General features: G+C 44.4%; 1 protein-coding gene across 16 annotated transcripts in view; it reads left to right on the top strand.

Annotated features, from left to right (window-relative positions):
• KANK1 (KN motif and ankyrin repeat domains 1) overlaps nt 1–27,799 on the top strand; it is a 129,917-nt gene that overhangs the window by 97,961 nt on the left and 4,157 nt on the right. For 14 of the 16 annotated variants that reach the window (XM_068927714.1, XM_068927720.1, XM_068927719.1 and 11 more), the window contains 8 exons: nt 3,009–5,663; nt 15,737–15,955; nt 16,828–16,936; nt 18,564–18,767; nt 20,938–21,025; nt 23,707–23,926; nt 26,665–26,807; nt 27,342–27,542. In XM_068927714.1, coding sequence (XP_068783815.1) covers nt 3,009–5,663; nt 15,737–15,955; nt 16,828–16,936; nt 18,564–18,767; nt 20,938–21,025; nt 23,707–23,926; nt 26,665–26,807; nt 27,342–27,542 — 3,839 coding nt within the window. Of the gene's footprint in view, nt 1–1,697; nt 1,976–2,106; nt 2,296–3,008; nt 5,664–15,736; nt 15,956–16,827; nt 16,937–18,563; nt 18,768–20,937; nt 21,026–23,706; nt 23,927–26,664; nt 26,808–27,341; nt 27,543–27,799 lie in introns of those variants that run through there. The other 2 variants (XM_068927724.1, XM_068927713.1) reach the window with 2 other exon arrangements.

Raw genomic sequence — 27,799 nt, 5'->3', positions numbered from 1 at the left:
TGTCTATATGTGTTTTAATTATATATTTCTGATGGGCTTCTGTTGAGCAATGTTAATGCTATTTCATGAAAAAAAACAATTATGTGAGATTCCAGTTTGGCTCTCATGACTTAGCATGAGATTTGCATGTCTTTTTAGAAGTTTTATGAATAATTTTTTCATAGATGCATTAATTTGTGAGTCCTGGGACTTCCCAAGTAATTTGTTTCTCCCTCCCACATCCAACACTTAAACACTGTGCCCAAGGCCAGCTTAGAGGAGCTGCCTGACCTCCTTGGTGTTGGGATGGGAGAATCGGCAATAGGAAGACAAGGACTGAGACGAGCAGAGAGCTGGGGAGAACGGAGGAGCAGGTAAAATCGGCATGGTGGAGCTAGAAACTATATGGGCTGGGTGAAGCCACTAGAAGAAAGCCCAGGATGAGGGCTGAGGACGTAGCGAGATTTTGGGTTAGAATTAGTGGAGCAGGTGAATGAAGAAGGGAGACTGGAGACGACAGAGGGTGAGAGCAGGGGTACAGCTGGGATGGGGAGGGGAAGGAAGGGAGACCCAGCCTTGGGCGAGGAGCTGTGGGGTTCGGAAAACAGCGCCGGTTGTCTGAGGAGCCCGGGAGTAGAGCAATGAATTTGGGGAGGAAGAGGAGTTGAGTAGAAAAGTACACTCTGTCTCGTTCAGAAACAAACAGACTTCTCCCCTGTCCAAGCCTGAGGCAGTCCTGCAGGAGAGGACTATGTGCTCATATGTTCTTAGAATAAGTAGGTGTAAATGTATTTTTGCTTCCATGTTGGTATTTAGGCGGCTATTTCGGGTGCATCTATAAGTAAATACCGCGGCATACCAGGACCCTGGTCTTTGAGCAGAAACATGCGGTCCGTGGGGGGGTTGTTTGTGTCTGCCGAAGAGCCAGCCCGCACGCTGTCACATGCAGGATTGAGATACCGATGTGTTCAAGTCAGCCCCGCTTCTTTTACCGTCGTGCCATGCCTGCCCGCTGTCCACGCTGCCGTCCCGTTCTTTCGCAGTGCCGGGGTAGGCGCGTTTCCCCCAAGCATCATCCTGCGGCTTGGGGTGTCCCGTGGTAGGCAGAAGCGTGAAGGATCACTCTGAAAGCAACTGTGTTGTATGTAGACAGGGCTTTTCTCAAGCATGGCCAAAGAAACTGGAAAAACAGGAGCCTTTCTTTTTTTTTTTTTCTCCCCTCCCCTAAACCTTTTCAGTGCAACATTAAGTCACTTCCTGCAGATGCAATAAGGGGGGGGAGGTTCTGTCTTTTGAGGCTTATATTCCTGTAAGAGGACACGACTTTCAAACCTAGCTATTTAAAAACAGAGCAGAAAGCTAAATTTGTGTTCAGATACTTAGCTGCCTACTACATCCTGCATGTCTTTGCGGAGGAAACACGGATGTGGAGCCAGTTTAGCTCAGTGGATTATACGGGCAAATGCAAGAGCGTCTGTGTATAAAAACTGCTGCATCCACTTGCCCCGGAGACAGAGCTGCTGCTTTTAAGGAGGAGCAGAAAGCCAGGAACATGTGCAACAGACAGACAGATTTATACAAATGATCTTTTGCTGTTTGCTGGGGAGGGGAGGGGCGCGGGAAGTGGCAGGGGTGGAGGATACTGCACCTTTAAAATATTAACTGTTCGCTTACCGCGGAAATGGACGAGCGTGTTGGACAGCTGAGGACCTTAGGAGGAGGAGAAGGCAGTGCTCACCAGCCCTGGTTGAAACCAAACTCATTGGAGAAAGCTCAGCCTATGAAATGGTGTGCCGTGCTTGGCTGAGTTTACACTAATGTGGGCTTTTTTTTCCTTATGGGGTGAAGAATGAGAGAGTTGAGAGGCAGGGCTTTGGTGAGCCGAGAGCTTGTTTATGACACATGAAGCTGGGACCGCGCGGAGAATTACCGGAGGCCTAGTAATACGTGGCTGGAAAATTTACAGTGTGGGGGCAGAGGCATGTAGCTAATTCAGGTAACCGGAAAGCTGGCTTTTATTATTCCTCCTGCTGCTCAAATGTACCCAGCTCCTCTAATAACTTGTGGCAAGTTCTGTTGTGTGGTGGTGGTGGTGGTGGTGGTGGGGTGTTCCCCCCCTGCCAAATGGGACAAGAGAAACAGGTTATATAGTATTTAAATCTTCTGCCTGCAGAAGCCCGGGAGATGTGGTGAAGTTTTATTTAGATTGCGCTGGAGACATGCGAGTGCTGTGTCTGGGGGACGTCCGAATTTCCCTGACATCCGAGACGACGGTTTCTCTTTTGGTGGTGGAATTCGAGACGCGGCTGGAAACAGGTCCAGCTGCATATTTTTAGTGTGTGGGCTCCATGCAGGTTGGGAGTATAAGAGACAGAGCCGCTGGTCGAAGTAGTGTGATCTCAAGCAAGAGCGAGCTGATAATGCTGCTCTTACGGCAGCAGTTTGCAAAGCAATAAAATAACTGTAGATCAGTTTAAAGTCTACTGGCATTGATAGCTTAAGGAGGGGGGTTGGGGTTGGGTAGCCTGTTTTAATGTACCCTCTGGAGAAGTCGGTCTCTTAGATGATTCACGGCAATACACTGTAATCTTTCTATGACAGCTTAGCATGCGTGCAAGCTTGATGTGACGCGGAAATACTGGAGGGATTTGTGGAAGTACAGTTTGTGCTATGGGCTGTGCCACGTCTCTGCCTCTTTATTCATAAGGTTATCAGTGTGTGCGCATATATTTACACACGCACGTGTATATATATGTGTATGTGTATATATATACATATATATGTACACACACACATATATATGTGTGCACCTTTCAGTATTTGCAGTCCTACTGATTAACTTTGGAAAAGTTCATTGGGATTTTGTGTTACAGGTAGATCAGCAGAATGGTCTGCTTTCTGGGCTGTAACAGCAGCTTTTGCCTAGCGGTGTGCTGTGAGCACCCTTGTCTGTACACTCGTGTTTCAGTGCATAGCCTGCTGAGACATAGTTTCTTTTCCACTTACTGATTTTGTTTCTCCTCCTGCAGAAAAAGAGGAAGCTGTTATAAATGGAGAAGATGAAAAAGAACGGAAAGACCCCTATTTTGTGGAAACACCTTACGGCTACCAGCTGGACTTGGATTTTCTGAAGTACGTGGACGATATACAAAAGGGGAATACCATTAAGAAATTAAACATCCAGAAGAAGAAGAAAGCGGTACCTGCTTCTGCAGGCACCAGGAACCCTGGTGGCCAGGGCAGTGGCTGGACCTCCACCGAGTCTCTCTCGTCATCGAACAGTGATGAGAATAAGCAGTTGTGTGCGGCAGCTAGGAGTCAAGTATCCCCATCTGTCGCTGTGAGACCATCAGTTTCCTTCGAAGCATCTCCTTCCTACTTAACTGTCCCCGAGAGCAAGCAGCTTCCTCCTCCCTCCCCCCAGCTTCCCCAGCACAACCTCCATGTGACAAAAACGCTCATGGAAACGCGGAGACGACTAGAGCAGGAGAGAATGATGCAGGTCACGCCAGGAGAGGTCCGCAGGCCCCGGCTCTCCAGCTTTGGGGGCATGGGCTCAACGAGCTCCCTTCCCTCGTTCGTAGGATCCAGTGGGTACAGCCACATGTCCCAGCAGCTTCAAAACGGGTATCAAGGTAATGGAGACTACGGCGCCTGCTTCGGCTCCTCGCTGGGCAGTTCCATTCGCCACAGCCCCCTGAGTTCGGGAATATCCACGCCGGTGACCAATGTGAGCCCGGTGCATCTGCAGCACATCCGGGAACAAATGGCGATTGCCCTGAAGCGTCTCAAGGAGCTTGAAGAGCAAGTCAAAACCATTCCTGTGCTCCAGGTCAAAATTTCAGTGTTACAAGAAGAGAAGAGGCACATGATGGCAGAACTCAAGAGCCAAAGGAAACCCAGTCAAAACGACATGTATGGTTTCAGGAAACGATCTTACAGTGCAGGAAATGCGGAACAGTGGGAACATCTGTCTCAGGTCAGAAGAGGTGGAGAATTGTATATAGATTGTGAGGAGGACATGGAGAGCATGGAGCAGAGCTCTCAGAGGATAGAGGAGTTTAGGCAGCTGACTGCTGAAATGCAAGCGCTGGAGAAAAAAATCCAGGATAGCAACTATGAAATTCCAGCAAATCTTAGGGTGAACAGAGAGAGCCTAACAAAAGAGAGCAGATCTGTTGCTGTTGGTGCTGATGAAAACATGAACGATGTCGTTATATACAACAGATCTTTGAGGCAACACAGAGAAGTAGCCGTGGGAACAGAGAAAGAAACGAGAGAGTCCGGGGTCGGGGTGACGGAAGCCATGCTTGGCTTGTCTACAGAAGTTGAGAAGGAGCTAGAGCTTCAGCAGCAGACTATTGAAGCCCTGAAGGAGAAGATCTATAGACTAGAAGTTCAGTTAAAGGAAACTACCCATGACAGGGAAATGACCAAATTAAAACAGGAGCTGCAGGCAGCTGGATCTAGGAAAAAAGTGGATAAAGCCTTGATGGCTCAGCCCGCTGTCGTCAGCAGAATGGTGGAGGCTGTGGTACAAACAAGAGACCAAATGGTGGGCGATCATGTGAACGTTGCTGATTCGTCTGTGGGGAACCACCTACAAGTGAGCAGTGTTGGCACCTCCTGCAGGCCTGTCGTACAGAGCACAGCGGTGGGCCCCGAGCTGCTCATGAATCGGTGGCTTGTGAAGGAGAAAGCAGAAGTGCGAGACCAGTGCACGGGAAGATCTGTTGAGGTGTACGATAAGAAGGTGGGTGTAGAGACAAGTGTCTGTGAAACAGGTGTCAACACAGAGGAGTCCGTAGGCGACCTGAGTCTCTGCAAGACGGAGCAGAAGATCAGAGAGGTGAGGTCAATAGGCTGCGGGGACTGTTCAGTGGATGTGATTGTTTGCGCCCCGAAGGAGTGCGTGTCCCGTGAAACGGCCACAGAGGCTGTGTGCAGAGCAGAAGCCACAGTCATGGCCATACCTTGTACAGCTACCCAGCAAACCAGCACGGTTTTGGAAATGATGAGCCAGTGCACCAGTACAGAAGCAGCCTCTCTGACAGACTGCGGCACAAACACTGCTCTGAGCAGTTACGATAAGCAGACCAACACTGTGAACGTGGAGACGCGGACTGTGGCGGTAGGAGATGGCAGGGTAAAGGATGTAAACGTATCTGCTAAAACCCGTTCGGTTGGAGTGGGAACCTTGCTTTCCAGTTACCCGAGCTTTGAAAAGCCCTCTGCAACAAAAACCAAAGACTGTGGTGTCGGGCAGATAAACATGAACGAGAATTATCTAGTTGGTCTGAAGATGAGAAGCATTGCCTGCGGATCTCCTCCGTTGTCAGCTGCGCCAGTTGGCACCAGGAGCATTGGAGTTGGGGGTGAATCTGTTTGTGAGTCTGTGGGCACCCTCTTGGAAAGCCCCCTCCCTCCGCCCGAGCTGAGAACTGGCCTGGATCACTATATCGAGCGTGTGCAGAAGCTGCTGCAGGAACAGCAGATGCTGCTTGCAGAAAATTACAGCGAACTGGCAGAAGCCTTTGGAGAACCTCACTCCCAGATTGGATCCCTCAATTCTCAGCTTATCAGCACCCTCACGTCCATCAACTCTGTCATGAAATATGCCAGCACGGAGGAGCTACGGAGTCTGGACCTGCAGAAACAGTGTATGGACAGAAGTACTGCAGCAGGTAAGCAAGGTTCCCAAGCGTATATTCATTCTCCTTCTTGCTAGCACAGTGGGTTACTCACCTGGAAGCTGTTTGCTTGACAGTCTAGAAGCAAGTGGGGAACCCTCTCTGATGAGCTGCAACACGTTACGTGGTTGTTGTTGTGTATACCTATATTCTGTCCAGGCCAACAACAGTAGCTGGAACTGAAAGCTGGAGGTGGTTTTACTCCTTAGAGTTCTGCAGACTCTAAAGGCCTGGGGAGCGTGACTCTGAAGTGTCAAGTATTGGATATAAATGAGAGGTATCTGAAAGTATCCACATACTTTGACCACCCTGCAAGATACTGACCCCTTCTTACAACTTGAAGAGTCTCTAGGTCAATGTCTGTGGCTTTGGGATTTTGTCCTGCCTTTAAGGTTGGAACATCATTTTTCAGAACTGCAGTAAGTGAAATTTGATGGAGTTGTAAGTCACATTCCAACTGTTATGTCAATCCACCTTTTTTCTGCAGACGTTTCCCCAGACATTGCTTTGTTCCTTCCTTCTTTGTTCTTCGCAGCTGGAGAGCGGTGGGGTGCTTTCCCCATTCCAGCTGTGTTGATTTCTTAATGATAGGCAGCTCCACAGTGCTTCACAGAAACCACAGCTTGCATCTTTTCTGTTCCAATAAGTGTTTGTCCTAATCCCTAATTGCAGCCTCATGTTTGAAAGGCGTAAGCTGTAATTACTGCTGGAGGTTTTGGTGCCACTCAGCAAAGGCAGGAATTGAGATTTAAATACTCCTTCCATTTTATTTATTAATTTTAAAATCTAAATAATTAATTTGAGGGATTTCTTTTTATTCCCTGGGGAAAAGTTGCTCACAGCTTTTTTGCGTGTCTGATAGTTTAAAACTTAACCTTTTTTTGTAATATTTTATAGGTGAATCCAAGAGAACAGTACTGTTAAATTTATAAACATTGGCTTACTGAAAACCATTATGTAATTACTAGCAGTGACTGTTAGATAGTATCTTCTTTATCCTGTCATACAGTGACTGAAATGAAAGGTTAAGGAAATGAGGAAAACTTATGTAAATGCATCTGTATCATGGGTGCTGAACTGGAAACTAGATCTTGACTAAATACTGTTCAGTGTCAGCATAATATTATTGGCTAATACACTGCTACATAAGGCTTTTACAGTTTATTTAGTGTCTTAAAAGTTGTCCTCTATTTTTGTTTAAAGGCAGCTTGGTAAATCTGGTTCTTTTCAGTGTTCGTGAACTAAAAGGAACCATTTACCATCTGAAATGAAAAGTAAAATTTTTAGCTTCCCGTAGTAAAGGAGTAAGCAACATTTATGCTGAAATAAAGAAAATGTATGATATCCTGTCCTATGCATACGATGTGATTATTATATGTAGAATGTTATCTTTCCAGTATGCATTTTATACTTTGGGCTTCTTACAAATAATAATACTATAAAAATAAGAGTATCCAGCAAACATTAAAAGTGTGCTTAAAAATAATGAGCCAAAATTTTCAGTAGCTGTAATTCCTTTCCTTGCTTTTATTGTACAATGTCAAATGTGTAGTCTGGAGTCTTGAAGGTATTTAGACGCAGGTGGAGCAATGGATCATCTTTAACTAAAGATGTTCTTACACGGATTCAGATTTCACATTCTTACCAAAATTATTTTGGAATAATTTTGGTTTAGCGTGTAATGCTATTATCTTTAGCAGTGGATAAGTACAAAATCTCTTTATTTTTAGATGCTAGTGAGAATTACATGCTGTGACTGTGTACCTAAGTCACACTCTGGGCTTTTGAGATTTTAGGCCCATGAAGAATTAGGGTAGGAAGAGGTCATGAGTCTGAAATATCTTTCTGTTAATTTTGGAAATATTTTCTTTACTACATTTATCTGCTAATCCTGTTACCTCTTTTGTGGTTTTGCAAATCATTCTGCATCTTTCTTTCTGTTTAAAAGGCTTCTCTCTCCCTTCTTGCTGAGTAAAATACCAATATAAAGAAGTAATTTTGCAAGCATCAGACCTAATAGTGTTTTTTTTTTTTAATGGATCTGTATCTTATGATAGCTTGTGAGCTCTTAGTAAGTCTTTCCTTAAATGTGGGTCTCTGGGGTCTACCTTCCTTGGTGTCTCGTGTGTGAGCTCAGGCAGCACCCCCTTCTCCAGGCATGGTTTCCTGGGCTGATTTTTCTAAAACTTCTGTGAAGATAAAAGTTCTGCAGAACACTGAGCCTCTGTCAGTTTGGTTAAAGTCAGCATTCAGGTCTAAGTTATTGAAAGAAGCATACCTTCACAAGCCTTGCTTCCTTAGAAAAACAGGCTGAAAATAAGAGGCAGAAGCAGTTGGTTTCAGATTGGCAGCCACAGTATCATCTTTAAAATTTTATTCAAAGAGCTTTCTTAGCAAGCACTGCTTAGAGGCAGGTCAATTTAGGACAGAAATACCTGGGCTAGCTTTGAGGCCGGTAATGGGGGTATTAGAAGCAGAACAACTGCTCGGGTCAGTTTGCTATGTTTAAAGAGTTAATTGTCAGTACTGCTTCTGATACTTGACTTAACGCATTAACCTAGGTGTCTTATGACATACAGACATATTCTTGAGTTCTTCTAATTTTACAGATTTTGTTGCCCTGTTAGTGCTGTGAAGAAGGGGAGGTGCTGCAGGGAGGTGTATCGTCTCGCAGTAGGTATGAGTTTATGGTAGCTGATGGAGAGCCCTGTTATGGGATTAAGTTTAAATGTGAAAACTGGACCTTCCCGAATCCAGGTCCTGAGTCAGAAACCAGACTGATTCTGCAGCTTGCGTTAGTAGGGGCAGGTCAAGGAGACCTGTGAGATTATCTTGGAGTTGGGTCTATTAGCAATTAGCAATTGCTTGTTGCAAAATAAACACCTTCGCAACTCATATTTACATATGCACTGTCTTTCAGAAGCCTTAGTGGCTTCAGGGAAATCAAATCTGCTTTCCAAACAAGCCAACTGCCACTCTTCAAATTGATTTTAACCAGGATGGGAGCTTTGTCTGCATTCGGCTGGATCCTATGGATGTGGGAGACAAATCTAGATGCCTACTGGTCTTTGTTCTTCTCAGTCTAGATGCTGTATAGGACTAAGAGAGACAAGTGTATTCTGTTTATACATTTTACTGTCACGGAATTTTTGAGGCATTTTAGAAAGTTACATTTGACTGCAAGCGTCAATGCATTTTGCAAAACATCAGCTAGAGGCCTAGCGTAATATTTGTCACCTTTAATTACTTAGGCTAGTCACCAAAAAGTCTTGTAGGTGGATGCCATTTACAGGCAAGGATTTTGCTAGATTGATATTTAAAAACACCTCCTCTGCTCTTGCTCTGAAAAATCACCTGAGCATATTTGATCTGAAAAGTCATGATTATTGTGCCTCCGTGGTCTTCAGAGTATCAGTTTTAAATTCACTTGTTGGAACAATCCTGTCCCAAGGAGCCCTGTGAAAGCATTAGAGTAATATTCAGGAGGTAAATTCTTGAAATGGACACTTGAGGGAGTCAAAGGAAGTGAGAAATAAGTGGTGTCAGGAAGCCTCATAAAGCTTAGGAGAACATGATATGTCACCTGGTTTAAAAAAAAAAACTTCCAACTTTTGCCTGGAGCTGAAGAGGTAAGCTGAGGGAAGACAGAAACTGGAGGAAGGATTACTGTGCGAGATGCCACTGGTTGTCCAAAGCTGGTGCGTAGCAGTGATATTGTTGGCATTACAGCTCTATTGTTGCCATAGCTGTATCTTTCCTTGGCATCATAGATAATGCAACAATAGCAAGGAATTAGAGAAAGCTGTTTTCTCTTTAGAGAAAGCTGTTTTCTCTTTACCACAGTTCTGTTTGCAAAGTTTGTAGCCGTTTCTCTCAAAGATGGTGTAGCTTGGTGGGTTGGTAGCTCTTGTCCAGGTAGCATGGGTTACGCTAGTGAAGTTGAGGACAAAGGGCTTTCCTGTGCTGAAGGATCCTGGTGTCCTTGGAGGCGCTGGCATGTCGGTGGAGCAAACAAAGCTGCAGGCTGCTGCGCATGGCACTAGACATCTATGGCTGGGGAATTGAACTGAGCCCTCAACTTCAGCTCTGCAGCTTTTGGACAGCATTTCCTAATCTCCAAGTTAAGTTTCTGTAGAAATGTGCCCGCTGGTGAAATGAGCAGGATCCATACTTCTCTCTGCTGGGAGAGGGTGAATGAGATAGCGTGAAGTGTTTTTCATTGTCTTCTGGATGGTGCATCAGTGCAAAACAGTCATGCAGATGATCCCACCTCTGTACCAGATGAGTATTTGTTTCTTCACGTGTGGCTGACTGGCATTTCAAATAATGCAGCACCTCTTCTGAGCTTTATTCATGTGAAAGGTGGTCTCTACTGACTTGCTGTTGTGACCAGCAGTCACTGCAGTACCTAAAGTGCTGTAAAGTCCCCATGTTATCTGAAAACAGTAGAGACAACTATAGTAAGAGCTGGGGGGTTAAATGGATTTTGTTCCATTTTAAATGGCCATCGGAGGAGAAGCAGAGATCTGGTCAGTAATTCTTCTATAAAGATAAGTGCTTGGCTGGTCTTATGCAGGTCCCTCTCCATAGACCTTTTTCAAGAGGTTTGACATACTTGCCCTGGTCATATGTTAACCCAAGCTGATTACTACTGTCAGTGTTACTATTACAATATGTCCTGCTTTCATTGTACAGCAGCACTACATGCAAGCGTTCAGATCTATCTCCTCATTTCTTTTTCAGTTAGTAAAGGGTATACTTTGCTATCGTTTCAGTCATTTTTTTTCTTTTCAATCTGCAACTGCCTTACGCTCTGCAACCTATTAAGTGTGTCTAATATTAGAGTAGTTTTGGTATCAAAAACTTCCCCACCGAGTTCCTTCCCCACACAGGGGCACAGGACATGATGTTTGGGCGTAGAGCTTTATTCAGAGTTAAATTTCTGTGTTCAGGGAGCACATCTGTAAATTCTTAGTATGAGGAGGTTCCCATTTTTCCAAGGAAGTGCTGGTTTATTTCAGCTATGATAAAGCATCAGCTGAGAAGATCAACTTCTCATAAATGAGTTAAAAAAGAAAAGCTGCGAGATGACCTTTCCTGCTGTCCCTGGCATCATGAGATGCCTTGATCTGCCACTTATCAGCTGAATTAAGGATGGCCTCACATAGCTTCACACACAGTTTTGCTAGAAAAGAGAGTATTTCATAAATGAAGTGATTAGTTGCTTCACAGAAATGTCATTTTTGTGTTCAGTCTTGCTCTAGCCATCCTATTAAAGGGAGTAGTTTTCCTGGAGCTGAATGGTAGTTACAACATTTACCTGTGCTTGGGCCCCAGGTGAATTTGGCTCCTATCATTTAATCATATAAATTGGTTGCATGTGACAATTTTTTTTTTTTTTTTCAGTTCGGAGATTTTAAATTCACTGATTTTTAGCCCTGAATGGCTCAATAAGTACCTCTTAAAGGGAAATAACTGTTAGTCTACTGAAGATAATACTTTTCTGTGGTGGATGGATTAGTATCAGTCTTTGAATGTTTAAACGTAACATGTTTGCTCATCCCTGCCTTTTTATTTGCTGTAGTAGAATGGGTTTGTTTCATGAAGAGTTCTGATGTGTAGACCAGATGCAAAGTGTATTAAAAAAGATAATACAAAAATATCAAAATAACTTCTTAAGGAGAAAGCAGCTTAGTAAGATTTAACACCACTACCGAAGACTGAGTGTTACTCAGGTGTCATGAGCTGAGTGCTATTGTGACAAATTCATGTATGTAAAATATGTAAGAGAAGAAATTCCTTACCGTGTATGCTCCAGACAACATGTATGCACAATCTGTAATAGAGAATGTATAAATTCTATCATGGGCCTTTGTCAGCTTATTATACAAATAAATGCTTGCACTGATCAACAGGTTAAAAATAAAATCTGCATGCAGCTACTGCATAGGCAGCAGGCTGGTGCCCTTTTTTTAGATAAAAGCCTGTGATATTCCAGACAGAGAGCCAGGTCCTCATCCTCGTGGTACTTAATTCCCCTGGCTTCGTTTGCACTTCTCTTGATTTCTGGTGGTACAAAAGCACTATCAAGCCAAGTGATTTTTATAAGTATGACGTAGGTTTGTTTCCTTCAGACAAAATGAGATTTTTCAAGAGCAGGAAAAAGTTAGACTTACATTATCACAAGGAAAAAGTTAGACTTACATTATCACAAGTTCAGCACAGGCCCAGGAAAAAAAAATACTGTTTAAAATTTACCCAGTCAGTTCTCTGAACTTGCTAATAACATGTCTTCATGCTTACACTGTCATAAATAGGAGGGAAGGTCTGTAGCCAGGAAGGGAAATAGCATGTTAACAATACGGACAGATTCATTTGTTATCAGATAGGGCATGTGGTAATCTGATGCTGGTGTACAGTACTTTTGCAGTCACTTTGGTTTAAAAGTGACTCTGATGAGATTTTTCAAAAGGAGCACAGGTGATTTAGAAGTTCCACCTGAAAAATTAGAGACAGCTGCATCTCTTCCCTCAAATCACTGGGATTAATTTCTACAGATACTTTAGACACTGCTTTCCCACCAAAATTGATGAGCGTAGCTTTTTGCCTGCGAGTATCTGATCAGTTTAAGCCCGAGTTTCTCGTTCTGTTTTATCATACTTCTAAGCTACTGATGAACTTTTTCAAGATTGAGCTACATAACAAAATATTTTTGGAAATCCCTGGCAGCTACTTGCTGTGGTTAACTACATTACACTTCTGTTTAGGATCTTATGTCAACTTGGAGCTATTTACTCGCAACAATAATCAAACAAAAGTCAGTGTGGTCAGTGTGCCTGAATGGCTGTGTCTGGAGACAAGGGTTGGCCAGGCAGTGAATCGGTTGGCTGATCTAAGGTAAGCATTGTGGACCTAGATCTGGTGCATGGGTCTGCGCAAGTGATTCACTCTTGAGCTGCTCCGTTTCCTTAAGCAGTTTTTGGAGAAGATAACGGACAGCAAGTATTTGGCTTTGCTGCTTCGCTGAGCTCCTCAGAGACAGGGTGCACGTGGGCATACTTGAGATCTTTGTGAGGTGAGATGAACAGTCTGTTTTGAGGTCTGTGTAGGATAGCGGTAGTCTTTAGTGAGGGTTTCATTTCCGCACTGGAGAAGCTTGCAGCGTGACCTGCATCGGCAGAAACACTATAGCCTTTTGGAGGAAGAGGGAGCTTGGTTAATTCAACTTTGTGATTTGGCCAGCAGTTGATTAAAACCCTTAAATCACTATTGACAGTGGAGCTGCGTAGCACAGCTGCTTATTTAATCCGCTTTCCCATGTGAGTTACACCAGGTTGCTGCTCTCCAAGCATCTTCATAACCTGTTACAGGCTGTCTTGCAAAGAGGAAGGCCAGAAAGTTGATGTTAAATGCTAAATAATGGCTTGCAGCCTTAATGCTCTGTTGGGCCCATAGCTGTTTTTCCTTCAGCCTTATGAGTAGCAGACATTAACAGCTCGTTAGGAGAATGGATATACTGGCCAGTTTATCTAATGCACAGTTATTTTTTGTGTGCTTGTCCTCAAACCTTCACATCATGCTCTTCTGTCAGATCTTGGAGGCTAAGCAGGACTCTTTCTTGCTCCTTTGAAGCCATGCGTGCCCCAGATAACACCCCAAACATGGTGTGATGTTTCTTAGCCAGTGAGGCATGAACCAGAAGTGGGTCCTGGGGGAACCTACCGAGTTTTTGCTGCATTGGTGGCAGGTTTAGCTAGGAGAGAGACTATGACCCAGGAAAGAAAGGTCTGCTTACTGTCCTTTCCCCCTTGTCTCTGCCCTACCCTTCGGCTCCCTCCCTTGCCCAGCTCAGTCCCAAGGCAGGAGAAGCGAGAAGTTTGAGGGAGGTGCAGCGCTGGCTTCAGGCTCTGCTCAAAGCAGCGTTACCTTGTGGCTGGCATTAGAGGAAAAAATGAAGGCAAGGTGGAAAGCCTCATGCTAGCCTTTTTTCTTTTCTTCTTTTTTTTTTTTTATTCTTTTCCCCCGATGATACTTTTGCTAGGTGTAATGCGCTTTGGTGCATATTGTAGCGCGCTGAGCCCCAGCTCTCTCCCGTGAGCCGCTGCCTTTGCACGACTCTTCACCGACCTGGGGTATTGCGAAGCCGTTGGCAAGCTGTGCTGGTACGTTGAGGGCCTGCCGTTCCCTCTGCACAGAGCAGCATTGCATTTATAGTCTGTCTGGCAAAAACCAGCTGACACAGCCGCAGAGAGTTACAATTGGAAGCAGTAATTGCATTTGGTAGTCTTTAATTATAACTGTTGCTGCTCCAAACAAGTAGAGGGAAAGGTGGTTTTCTTATTTTTCAGCTAAAGGGAGTTTAGAAAGGGCTCTTTTTGGCTCGGTGCTCCATGCTTTGGCAGCTCTCTTTTCCATGATGAGCTGATGAGGGGCGATGTTAAGCGTCACCAAACATCTGCGGCCAGGAAGCGTCGTGACCTAAGTCAATCGCTGCTATAAATGAAGGTGGGCAGGGGAAGCAGAGACCGGGCTTCAGCACGTGGTGTGCTTTGGGTTTTCACGGCCGGCCGGTTCAGCCCAAAGGTGCAGGACATTTGTTTCTAGAGGGGTTGTTTCCAGCCTGTGGGGCAATGGGGTGGTTTTGCCTTCACCTAGCGCTTCAAAGAGGCGGCTGCTGTCGGTGGAGATGCGATCAGAGCTCAGTTGCGGCTTGGAGAAGCTATAAGCAATAGCGGGGACGTGCAGTAGGTCCAGCCACTGGAGAAGGTGCCTTAGAAATGGATGCTGGTGGCAAGAGCGGCCGGACGTGGGTGGGAGCGGGGGCAAAGAGGAGGAAGCTGGGCAGTGATAACTTCTGGAAAAATTGGCTGTGTTACGTCCTGTCAAAGGAAAAAAAGCATAGGAAAAAAGTCGGGGTGAAGCAAGAGAGGGGAGGGCAGTCTAGCAAGAGCGCTGATGATGTCAGCTCTATTTATTTTTTTTTTTTTAAGTGAGCAGTTGGGAATTTACGTGACTGCAGTATGTTAGCATCCTGTACAGCACCACTCTCCTTTTTGAATGAGGGTGCTGTGGCTTAATTCTTGATGTGGTCAGTCATCGAAGCAAGTGATTGAAGCAAGTTTTGAAACAAAGTGGTGATTTTTTAAAAATGAGTTTTAAATAAATTAAAACCCATCTTTTTCCTTGAAATGCCAGCAAGATTGCCTAAGGAAGGATGTATGTATAAAAAAGCAAACTGTGTTCCACAAACAAAATTGTGTGCTGTTTGTGCAGCTTTTTAGAGTGGCCATAATAGCACAGCTGGAGAAACTCCTGGGGTATCTATAAATATCTGTGTGTAATTAGTACTGCTCTTTAAACACACGGAGGGGGAAAAAAAATAAAGGGATGCCAGCAAATTAGGAAAAAAGGTATAACGCGAACGTTTGGAATTTGATTTAAATATAACTACTAGCTCAGCAGCATCCTGCCAAAAAAAAACGCTAGAAAGAAATTCAATGTATGGGAAGTTTTATCTGAGCTGAATAACTAAGCAAAGTATGTAACTTTCTAAATTAGTGGAATGCTGGCAAAAAAAGTTTCCTGAAAAGTTCCTGCTTTCAAGGAAAATGCCACTTCTTTTATAAAAAAAACAAAACCAAAAACTCTTTTTCCGGAAGAAGCTGGTGCTGTAGAATCCCTGGATGCTTTTCAGGCACCTCGGTGAGGAGCAGCTAAGTGAGTCTGCCCTTAATCAGGGTGACACAAATTGTAATCTGATAGTGCAGCTACTGAAAGAAAAGGAAAAGGAAGGGATATTCCTTTCACCCCTTTTAAAGCCCGTATCTCTATAATTTTTCCTCGTATTGTGTGTTTTCATGGAAAGAAAAACTCATGACTTATTTTTTTAGTTTCTGAAAGTGATCACACCCTTTTTCTACTGGATCCTCAGAACAGAGCAGTATAAAGTGCAAGTGCCTTTTCTTTTTTTTTTTTTTAAGTATTAGTATTATTTTAATAGTTTTCCTGTTGAACACAATGTTCCTGACTCCTGAGTATTCAGTAATGCCTACCCTCTTCTTTGGCAGGTGCTACTTTGGATTTCGTCCCTCACGGCCAGCTTGCAAACACCCATCTGCCTTCAAACTTGCGAGCGCTGAAATTGGAGCAGGACATTGGGCCGGTTCAGGAGGAGAGGAAGATACCTCTGGTAGAAGCAGTTCGGGGAAGGAAATCCTACTCTTCTCAGGACAAAACCCTAGCTCCAATTAATCTGACAGATGACCAGCTTGCCTCTGGCCTCTATGGTAATAACTGGATTAGATAAACCTTTTTCCGTGCTGATGGCGTTTGAATAAGAAGCGTGCTTAAAGCAAGTTGTGAAAATTCTCAAAAATGTGAAGGCAAAATAAGTGCAGAAGATTTACTTATGGAAAAAGGCACCGTGAGTCCCTTTCTGCCCAGCCAGTGGTTAATTTTTAAATGGCAGATGGTAGGGTATCAGTGAAATGCTGTTTAATGCCTTCATAAGCAAAATCTTCTGAGAGAAATATGGTTAATAAAGTAGCAGTTTTTGTTAAAGTGTGAGGTTTGTTTTATGACTATTTGTTTTCCTGTTTCATGCTCAAAGATTAGTTTAAAAGTTATTTCAGTGAATAGTAAAGCTAAAAAAACCCTGCCTTGATTGAACCTCCTCACCCTGTTGGATAGGTTATTGTTAAATATGCTGATTTCGTTTTGACAATAAACTGCTGCTGTTTAACCTCAAGAATCAGGATTGTCTTGATGGACCAAATTAATTAGTTTCAGTATTAGAAATTCCTCAAGGACAGCAAAGCAAAAAAAAGTGTCATTTCCTAAAGTTTTCTGAAGCGTCTTAAAGATTTTCAGTATGCTGGGGAACGGGAAAGTTAGGCTATGTTAGTTTCCTATTTTTAGAGTTGTTTCTGGAAGTGGTCTTTTGTATTTCTAGTGTTCGTGTAACACCATGTCTGTGTGCATAAAAAGGTTATTATTTGAGGATTAAAAAGATAAAAAGTTAGAAGATTATTCATTTATTATTGAACCCCAGCTTCAGTTGATGAATTAAATAGAAATCTGTTTGTTTTGAAGAACTGCCTGAAGCAGAGTTGGCTACAAATTTGTACTGATATTTGTGCTTTGTCACTCTTACCAACAGTATGTACTAATAATGAAAATACACTGAAATCTATCATGAAGAAAAGGGATGGAAAAAAGGATTTGAACAACGCGAAGAAGAACCTGCAGTTTGTCGGCCTAAATGGCGGGTAGGTGGCCTTTTCTAAAAAGGAAAAGTCTGTCTCATCAAGTGACTGTAGTACTTTCTCTCTGGGAAAGGAAGGAAAAACCTGGGAGTCTGTGCATTGCTGTTGCCTCTACTTCAGGCTGAGACTCGCCTGTCGAGTTGAAGGGTAGGGGGGAAGAATTAACCATCTAAAGGCCCACCTTCATCTTCTGTCAACCTTGTATGTCTTAAGCAGACAGCCGTAAGTCAAACCTGGAATCGAGTCTTAAGTACTTGCGTAACAGGTCCCTGCCAAATTTGACGCAAGAAAATGAAACAAACAAAAAGCCATAAGAATGCTTCTCAGGCGGTTGTATTAGTAAGTGGAAACTTTAATACGTCTTTGGCAGTCTACATAAGCAGCATTGTACTATTAGGACAATACAGTAAGAGATGGCGTTGCCTAAGATTTAACTTCTCTGGGTTTGTGCTGGAGAAATCCAAAAAACATCTAAATGCTGAAAACAGTTCTTCTTGCGAGTCCTCTTCTAAAACATGACTTGACATTTGGGGAATGTTACAGAGAACGTCCAGATGCTTTCCTCAAATCATTTTCGTACAGCTCTGCTAACCTATTCCTCGAATTAATTTGTCTTTATTAAAAATGCCATGTGCAATATATAGTCTAAATACTGAAATTATTGATCTCATACATATGAGTTAAGAATGTGATTACTTGCAGTGGGGAACTGTTATCACTTGTATATCACTGTTGTATGTTAGAAGAATAGTCTAGATACTTTAGCTATTAAGGTTTGGGAGTTATGGTAAATCATTAGAAACAGCTTCATGATTGTCCAAATCACTTATTTTTCACCTAAAATCTCAAAAAAAGTTCTGGGTCATTGCTGGCAAATGTTTTTTTTAAATTGTGGCTCTTATAGATAGGTTTCTTGGCTCCTCTCCTTTTACCTGCCTTGTAAGGCAACAACACAAATTTACTCTGAGCAGAGGAACGTTTTGGGTCTATCCCCAGGCACTACCTGATGGAGTGTAAGACCTTTGTGAAAATAAGCTTCTTTCTTACTTCTTCCGTTGTACAGGGTGTGTTTAATGCACACAAAATCAGAATGAAGGGATTTATTGAGAGACCTTGATCGACCGTGACACTTTAGCAAGCAGTCTTTCAAATTTGAAGAAGGAGTTTTGCTCCTTTCAGATTAAAACGCACTATGATAAGAAACGGGTTCCCGGCGTTTTCTCTGCACTCCAGTTAAAAACGGCAAGGGGCGAAAACACTGTGTGTTTCTGCTGTTCTTTTAAGGCGTTGTCAAAAATGAAGCTTTTGGATTAGTGGCACGTTATGTGGCAGTGCGCGTAGGTATTTTCCGGAGTGCCTTTTGCAACCACCATCCACTGTTAAAAGCTTTTGGAAAGTTATTTGACTGCTTTGGGCCAACACTCCTCAGCTGTATTTGAAATAACCCCCAGACCTCTTTACCTTTGAACTGCCTTGGTGGTTAATGAGGAATTGCCAAGCGCTTTTAAGTCCTTGGAGTGGGAAAGGAAGGAATAAGCGTGCACAAAGCATCTTGCAGCTGGTAGGGGGGTGCGCCAACGCCGCTGCGGAGCGAGCCGCTGCCTCTGCCCGCCCCCTACTCTCGCCCTAGGTACGAGACCACGTCGAGCGACGAGTCCAGCTCCGAGGAGAGCTCCTCGTCGGACTCGGAGGAGGAGTGCGAAGGCGGCGAGTACCCCCGCGCCGGGGCGCCGGGCGAGGAGCAGGGGCCGCCCGGGCTCGGTGCCCCCCAGGTCCACGCCGGGGACGGCCCCTTGCCCGAGTGCGAGGCCGAGGAGGTGGAGATCCGGGAGAGGTACGGCGCGATCCCTCTCCTTAACGCACGCGTCTAACGGCGATGAGCGCGCTCTCGTCTGTGCCTCGCGCAGCGGGTTGCTTCAGCGCTCGCTGAGGAGCCGCAAACCCAAATTGCTGCTTGCCCACAGCAATTCCCTTGGCAGCGACTGAGCGCGCAAAGCCCTGCTTTTATAAACTGTGATTTGCACTTTGCCCGAGCAGGTCTTATCAGGAGAGCATATTTTAACTGTTCCTCAGGAAGCTTTTATGAAAACACTGTGCTTGGCCAGCTGGGATTCCAGCGCGTACATCTGATACTTTCCCAAATCTGCTGTCTGTCTGCGCGTATTAAAAATGTAACCGTATATGGCAGTCTGTGGTAACCAGAGAAGGCTTTTTGGCAAAACGATTCTTTGTGAGCGATGGGAACGTGGCAGAGGCGATGCTTCCCAACAACTGACCCCAGCAGCGCTAAACGATCCACTTACACCGAGACCCGGGTTGATTCTTGCCGGTCGCGGTTGTCCCTGATAACAAGCGGCGCTCCTTTAGAAGCAGACAATGCCTTATTAGCGACATAGTCTGTAGAAGTTTGGGTGAAGAAGCGAAGTCTTGAACCGTGCCCACGAGGTCAACAGCTTGCTCGCAACGCATCTTGCATTTTCCCCTTCGGCATTGTCTTGGCCTTAGCTGACCACCCTTGGTGAGACGATGGAGGGTAGCAGCATGGAGGTAGTCCAGCCTTGAGACCGCATGCAGTAAAGCTGCCATCACACTCGTTCGGTGTTTCATGGCTAGGTTACTTTTCAAATTACTGGGTAATGAGCTACCTAAGATAGCATTTGACGGGCAAGGAATATGTTTTTGGCACATGGAAAGCATCGGCCTGGAGTGTTTTTACTGATTCTTGATTAGTGAATGGACAAAAGAAAGTAAAAGTATAGACCACAGTGAAGTATCTAGTATTTTATAGCTAGAGAGGTGGCTAAATGTTTAAAAGTGTGCAAGCTTGGAAAATTATGCAGGTAGAATAATAATAGTAAAAGAGTAAAGAAAACACTAGTATGTCAGGTTTCACTGGAGATGCAGCTTAGCAACAAAACATACGTAGTTATCGACTGCTAAGTAACAGCGATGCAGAAATACATAATTAAGAGCTATTCATAGGAGCTATGAGTTTTAAAATGCTCAAAGTAGCTATCTAACATATATTTAATGTAGAAAGAGATAACGGTGAAGAAGGGTAGGAGGACTGTGTAGGTAGTGACGTGCACATGAGAAATGTGTGCTCAGCCAGCGGGGCTGCCTTGAGTGTGATCTCCAGGGACAAGATACAGGTGCACAGCAGCGTGGAGCCAAACGGATCTGCACGATTAGCTAGGAGGAACATCTTATTTCCCTGGAGCCACCAAAAGCTGGGACATAACCCTGAAAGGCTGAAACGCCTGCCTTCACAGGAGTGTGTCAATCTCTAAACTCTTCTGAAAAATTCTCCTGGGAAATTGCTATTACTGTCTCTGGCAGTGTCTAAGGGGAGACTGCTGTAGCCCGGCAGGTCATGTAGCATGGGCTGTGTCTGTTCCTACTTTTACGTCTTCCCCGAGTTTTGAAATTTGTGGTGGGAAGGAGACAGGAGTGGAGGTGGGAAAGCGGAGGTGGTCTGGAGCAACTGAGTAAAAACTTACAAAGTGAGATGGGAAAGGCTGGCTCTGGTGAATGAGGTAAAAAGGGGAAAAAAAAGGGGCCACCGCCTTTGCCGTTTCCCACTTATTAGCTCCATTGTCCTAAAGAATAACTGGTATTTCCCCCTTTTAACCGAATAATCAAAACAGAGAATATAATACCTATTCTGCGGCAAGAGCAATAGGTGAGAATTTCCCCTAAAAAGAGTTGGCAAGTCTAAAAATACAGAAGCAGAATTTACCCGCCCTCTATTAATATCGATCCTCCCACATCCATCTGGGAAGCATATTTTTGCTCCATGCCCAGGTCTGCGGTGCAGCCGGCAGCGGTGCAGCTCCCCGTGCGGGGAGACCCCGGTGGGAGCAGCTGCCAGAACGGACTCTGCATGTGGGCAGCCTACGGCCTGCCCAGAAGCATTCGCTCCCACGTTACTTCTGGAAAGGTCAGCGTTTCTGCCTGACAGGAGACAAATTTGTATGTGCCGTGTCTTCCGCTGTCTTTCTCAGGTACGAGCTAAGCGAGAAGGTGCTCTCTGCTTGTCATCTGCTCAGAAGCAACGTCGATGACCCCAAGGCCTTGGCCAGCAAGGACGTGGTAAGCAGCGCGAAGCGGAGTTCTCTCTGAACTGCAAGGGAGAAATTTCAGGGAGGGATAGCTTCTTGTTTTATAGGATATAGGATATCATCTTTTTTTTTTTTTTTTTTTTTAAATCGGGAGACTTTTTTCTGAAGGGCGTCCTTGTGCTTCTTGTGCTGGGGTGTTGCCGTCCCAAGGCACACACATACAAAAATAGTAATGTGAAAGTGCAGTTTCAACACGTCCGTGCGTTCCCCTGTTGTTTTTGTTAAGTGTTGTTTTAGCGCAGCTGAAGGTGGCACAGAGGCCTCACTTTAAGCAAATGCACGGGGTGAGGAGATGGTTTCTTTCAGCGACAAAAGCACAGAGTCTGTCCTGAAACTGAATGTGCTCTGCCTCTTTCTGAACACAGTAATAGATGCTGCTTCTGTCTCGCTCGCTGTGCTGATATCCTTAATGGAGTGCAAAAGAGACAAAGGAGGATTCATTGCTAGTATTAGCTTTCAAGAAACAGTGGTGTGTTTGCTGCCTATAGGAATCGCCCGTGTTATTTTGTGAGGGCATTCTGAAAGGAAATGAATACCAGTCGCTGTTTAGTGATACGAAATTGCAATTGTGATAGTGCTGCTGTGATGTAAAATGCAATAATCCAGTGCCAGGCTCCTCTAGCATGGAGCATCTACGGCTTTTTAAGGACGCTAATATTGCGTATGTCTAATTCTGACATTTCTGGGCCAGGGAATGTTTTGAAAGGTTGGTTAATACAAGTGTGAGAGGTAATTTCTAGTGATGTGTCAATCCTTCAGGGGTAATTTTGGCATTCAAACAACAAATGTTTCAGGCCCAGTGGGAGTAGAAAGTGTCAAAAAAGGCATAATAGGGTGATAATTTCTGCCTTGGAAGTGTAATTTGAACTTATATGTTACTTTCTTCAAGTGTTCACCAGCACAAATGGAGCTTTGTAGCTGGAAACTGCAGACTAATCAGCTCTTGTTCTCTATCTCGCTGCTTAGAAGGAACCCTTGACCAAAAAGGATAAACTTTAGTACAATTAGGGATCTGTGTAAATTGTCCTAGCCTTTTCCATTGTAGCTGTTGTTTTCATCAGGAGGAGCTGCAGACTGCTCCTATTGGGATGTCATGTTGCAGACTACTTGAATGACAAAAAGTGTATCCTTTACTTCTAATGCATGTGATACTGTGCCTGTAAAAATAATATCTTAGTGACATTTTGACACTCACTACTTTCTAAAATCAAAAAATATTTTTATTGTGTAACCGTAAGACCACTTCTGTGTTTCAATTCTGCACATTCACAGCATGGGTGGTCTCTGACACAAATGGATTGAACCCTATAGTTTTTTTTATTACAGGAGTACTGATGTAAATGTGTGTAAAATATTCTCCCCTTGCCAGACAGGGGTCTCATTGAGAGCTACGGGTAGAGATCCACAGATTTTCTCCAGAGCCTAGAAAAAAGTGATGAATATCTGCTCTGCAGAATCGCCCTTGAACTTATTGATCGTTTTGCAGGTGGGGGTTTCTGTGAAGAGGAGCAGGGCGCGATGGTCCTTCCAGCTTATAGTAATGGGCTCAGAAAGTCAGAGCTGCCAGAGATGGCTCACAGCTAGGTCCACTGAACCTACGTCGTTCCCAATGGAGCGTTGTCTGGCCGAAGAGGCTCCCAACTCTCCCCAGTCAATCCATACCAATGAGAAAGTTTATTCCTGGATGTCTAACCTGCTCCTCCTTGTTGCAGCTTAAATCCATCACTGTTGTAGCCATCCATCCCGGATGTGAGGAACAGGTTCTTTCTTCTCTTTGCAACAGCCTTTTACGTTGTGAAAAGTGACTGTGTTCCTTTGCCTCATTATTCTTTCAGTGAAGCATCTTTGGTCCTTCCTATCTTTCCTGTAGGACAGATTTCCTTGACTTCTAATCATTCTTGCTGCTCACCTTTGAATCAATTTGGACTGTTATCTTTCTTGTCATTCAGTGATCGGACCGGACAAGGTAGTCCAGCAGTCGCCAAGTCGCCAAGTGCTAGGCAGAGAGAAGGGACTGCATCACATGCCCTGCAAGCTATAAACCTATTTATTCACCACAATACAGTATTTGCCTTTTTCATCACAGTGTAGTGTTGTTGGCTCGGGTTCAGGTTGTGGTCCTCTGTAATGCCCAGCTCTTCACCTGCAGAACTGCTCTCCAGCTGGTCCTCCTATCTTTTGTTTGTGGATTTGATAATTCATGCCTCAGGATTGGGCCTAACTGACTTAACCGTGCACACTGTTTTACTTCCTGAGAAATGTGTGCTTCCATTGCTCTTAGTCGTAGGTGCATCACTGATTTATAAAGTGGGTTAAGTATTTTATGGAAATGGTTACTCCAAGCCTTAGTTCTGTTCACTCGTAATGTGATGCCCATTAATTCTGAGGTAGTCCCATCTTACAATTTAGTTCCATCAGAGATGTACTGTTCCTGAAAATGAAGTGAAACGGGAGGAGGTAAACAATTGGTGTTTTAAAAAGCGATTTAGTCAGAGGGGAAGCATCAGATCTTGTATTTTGTTTGTGAGTGGAATACTTTCTGCCCACATTTGACTAAAAAAGGCCTGGCCTCCTGCGTTGCTGACTTGTGGGATGGAAAATCCTTTAAATAGAATGTGCATATGTAAATTTTTTCTGTCTTGGTTTTGGCAGAGGTTTTGTTTAAATACCATCCAGCATGAGTGGTTTCGTGTCTCAAGTCAAAAGTCTGCTGTTCCTGAAATGGTTGGAGACTACATAACTGCTTTTGAAGAGATTTCTCCTGCTGTCCTCAGACATATAATCAATATGGCAGATGGAAATGGAAACACAGCTCTGCATTACAGCGTCTCACATTCTAACTTCGAAATCGTAAAGCTCCTTTTGGATGCAAGTAGGTTGGCTGTTTGCATTTGTTGTTTTTTTTTTTCAGTCCTCACAGGTGGAATTCTTGATGAGCAAGAGGATGAGTTTGGGCTTCTTCCAGCAGAAAATTATTTTGAGTGTTAACAGTTACATGGTGGCTCACTTGAATAGTCTGGAATCCCTGTTTCTAGTGCTGGCTTTAGAGGTGACAGTGATGGTTGTTGCAGTGGTTACAAAAAACCCCAAGTAAATTGCGAACCTGGTGGACCAGTGGTTATGACAGACAGGTGGACCCTTGATTCCTGGACTGTAGTCCAACTTCAGCAGCTCCTGCCTCTAGCAGTTTCCTCTGGAAGCAGTGCAGCTGCTGCTCAGCGACTTGTCTCCCTGCCACGGGCAGAGTGCTGGTGAGGAAAAATTCATTCAGATAGAAATACTTAACGTTAAATACTCAAACTAATCTAGCCTTAACTTGCTAGAGCAGTATAGCGGCTGTTTCTGGCCACCCCCTTGCAAGTCTGTACCGCCCTCTTGACGAACTGGAGCAATATGACGTTCTGCCGTAACGGAGCATTTCCCTGTTAGATGAACAAGGTGATGATACCTCATTTAGTTGCTTTTTGTTGCTGTTTCCTTCTTTCAGTCCCCTTGCAACACACGTGGAGAGAGCGCTGCGGCAGAGGGGAGACTGCACAGCATCTGCTCCCCATGTGCTGCTAAACTGGTCGGCAGTCAACAGAAGGTTGTCATTAAAAAAATAGGAGCTGGTCTCAGCAAGATGTAATCGTGTCTGAACACAGTTTTGCTCCCTGGCTTGGGTTTCTGTCTCTAAAGTAGTTATGAAACCTGTCGCTCCTCGGGAATTTGGTTGTGGAGCTGAACTAGGCCAACGGCATGGCTCGCGTGAAATGAGTGGCTTTGTGAGCCTCGCAAAGTTTATAAATCCCAAAGGGAGACATCAGATAAGCAAGGATCTTAGTGGTGCAAGTCTAAACTTCAGTAATCCGGCCCCTCTGTTGCGCGTGCAAAGCCTTCCCCAGCAGGAAGGCAAGCTAGTCTGAAACCCCTGGGCCTGTTTGGACGCAGCGGCTGGGAGCGGTGAGTCACGGTGGGGGAATGCGGGGAATGTCAGGAGCACAGGAGAGCCGGGAGGGAGCGCAGTACCGGGGCGAGAGGTCCTTTGGCTTCCCTGAGTGTATCGGGGTAGCGTGAGCTGCTCCTGTAGTTAACGGCAGCTGGCGTATTGCTATGAGTGTAGGGGTTGGAGCTGTAAAGCCCAGCGGCCGGTGCCGGGTGAATGGGGAGCAGACTAGCCGTCACGGGGAGAGTGTTTGCTTACAGGCAGATTGCTTCAGGTTTTGACAGTCTTCCTCCGGAAGGTGTCTAAATGGACAGTCAAGTCGGTGATGCTGCATGTGCATCGCAGGCAGATTCGTGGTCCCGGAGTACAGCACGTGAGCGTGCTTGGTGGCGAGGCCAGAGACTTTTCTGTGTCGTCATGCGGTGCTACCGAGAGGATAATTAGAGAGAGGAGTTAAAACAAAACAAAACAACTTTTCTCCCTTCCTTAGGCTTATAGAAAAGGAGCTGAACTGTGACCTCAAGAAACACATCTCTGCTGAAGTAGTGCAGTCAGGGAAGAAGGACTTCACGTTCATCAATTATTAATTACTCAGGAAGTGATGCAGGTAGCAGAGTGCAGTTTTCTTTACTGCTTCAGCGGCTCCCGTATAGGAGCCACCCAGAAGGGATTTTTGAAAGTGAGCTTGGATATCTCTACCTGAACTACAGGTAGCACAGGTGGAATAATGGAATAATGTGCATGGAATAATGTGCATTTGCTTACTACGGCATTTGTATGGCCTCCACAAATGTTCTTTTCACTTAGAATAAAAAAAAAAAAAAGTTGGCAATAAATCTGAAGAATTTCCTGTAATATTTTTGCTTATTAAGATATCTGTAGTATAATTTAATCCTAAGTCTACAGATATTGTTTGTGTAAGTCTGTGCCCTTGCTTTCCAATATGATGAGCATATTCAAAGCCCTGCTGGCTGGTAAGCTAATAAGCCCTGCTGGACCTCTGCAGAATTTTAGGAATAGTGGGTTTAAACTTGAATGAAAAGGAGAACTCTGACAGCTCCTGGCACTTTGTCAGAGGACTAGACTGTGTTTGTTCCCGGAGCGCCTTTGTTCAGAGTCAAATAGTCTGTAGAGCTGGAAATAGTCTTTAATTGGAAGGTCTTTTCTACAGCTCTAAAACATGTCAAAGTACACTAGCAGAGCTTTAAAATAGCACCAGTTACAAAAAAATGTTTGTGCTGAGAAGTAACGCTTTTTTTGGCCATGTTGCGGACCCTTTTTTCTTTTGCAAAGTAGATTCCTCAGGAGAGGAGCAAAAAGGCCCTCCTGATCTTATTTCTAGGATTTGGACACAAAGATACTTTTCTGTCTGATGGTCTGGTCAAATTTCAGACCACTTGCTTTTAAAATTAAAAAAATGATGCCTAAATGATGTCACATAAAATGTTTTTGTGTCCTCCCTTGTTTTGCACACATAACAGAAGAGAATCCTTTTCTGTCCCTAGCTCAAGAGCACCCCTGTTTATTTTTTTTCTTCTCCACTCTCCCTTGAATTGCTTCCATTATCAGACCAATTGCTGCCCTTTTTTTATAGGCTGCTCCGCTAACAGTTTATTCAGTTCATTAGCACAATTGCTGCTTTTTGGGTTCCTGCTTTCCAAAGAAATTATCTCATCCCTCTGCAGATGTCTGTAACGTAAATCACCAGAACAAGGCCGGCTATACCCCCATCATGCTTGCTGCGCTTGCAGCTGTGGAGGCGGAGAAGGACATGAGGATAGTGGAAGAGCTCTTCAGCTGTGGGGATGTGAATGCTAAAGCCAGCCAGGTCAGTCCAGCGGTTTGCAGAGCACTGCTCCAACTCGCTTGGCTTTTTACCTCTCAGACCCTCTTCCCTTTGCTGCTCCGTTGGTGTAGCCCTTTCACTCCTTTACTGAGACTCTCCATGGTCTCTTGGTGTTCCTGTGTATGCTTTTGATTGCTGGATAGAAAACGGAGCCCAGGAAGAGCAGCTGAGCCTCAGGTGTGGATGCCTTTGAAAAAGCAAAATGAAGATTGAGTATTATGTGCAAAAGCCATTACTGAATTTTGGGAGGCATTTACAAAGTCTGTAGCATTTAGTTTCTTCTGAGTACCTCTAGCTGTCTAGAAATAGCTCCAATTTAATAAATATCTGTATTAGTGTAGACTATATTATGTGTAAAAGGTATTTCAGTAGTGGCAAGCAGAGACTTGACAGTCCTATAGAAAATAATCTTCCCCACCCCCCGAGAAAAAGCACGATGCCAAAAAAAAAAGTGTGCATGCTTTGTCATTGATGGCCTGTGTGGTGATTTGGGTTTTTTCTCTTCTTTTTATGCAGGCTGGTCAGACTGCTCTGATGCTGGCTGTGAGTCATGGGCGGATAGACATGGTTAAAGCTTTGCTGGCCTGTGGTGCAGACGTCAATATCCAGGACGATGAGGGCTCTACGGCTCTGATGTGTGCTAGCGAACACGGACATGTAGAAATAGTGAAACTTCTGCTGGCTCAGCCTGGGTGTAATGGCACCCTGGAGGACAATGTGAGTTGCCTTTCCAGATGTTGCTTCATCAGACAGCTTCTCCACTTCTGAATGTTTTTCTGATTTAGTTTTTTGATTCAGTGAAGAGCTGCAGAAATCTACTTACGTGAATCTCTGACTCATAGTCCCAGATGCATGAATCCTCCGTTTAGTTGTAGGAAGCGCTGTGATTATTTGCTTTCTATCTTTGCTTTTCTAACAAGCCTTCCAAGCAGTAATTTTTTGTGCTTCGCTTTAGGTATGCAGTGACCAGAAGA

This window comes from Struthio camelus, chromosome Z (genome assembly GCF_040807025.1).
Source record: "Struthio camelus isolate bStrCam1 chromosome Z, bStrCam1.hap1, whole genome shotgun sequence".
NCBI lineage: Eukaryota > Metazoa > Chordata > Aves > Struthioniformes > Struthionidae > Struthio > Struthio camelus.
The sequence above is the reverse complement of the archived record's forward strand: the minus strand, read 5'-3'. Positions and strand labels throughout refer to the sequence as shown.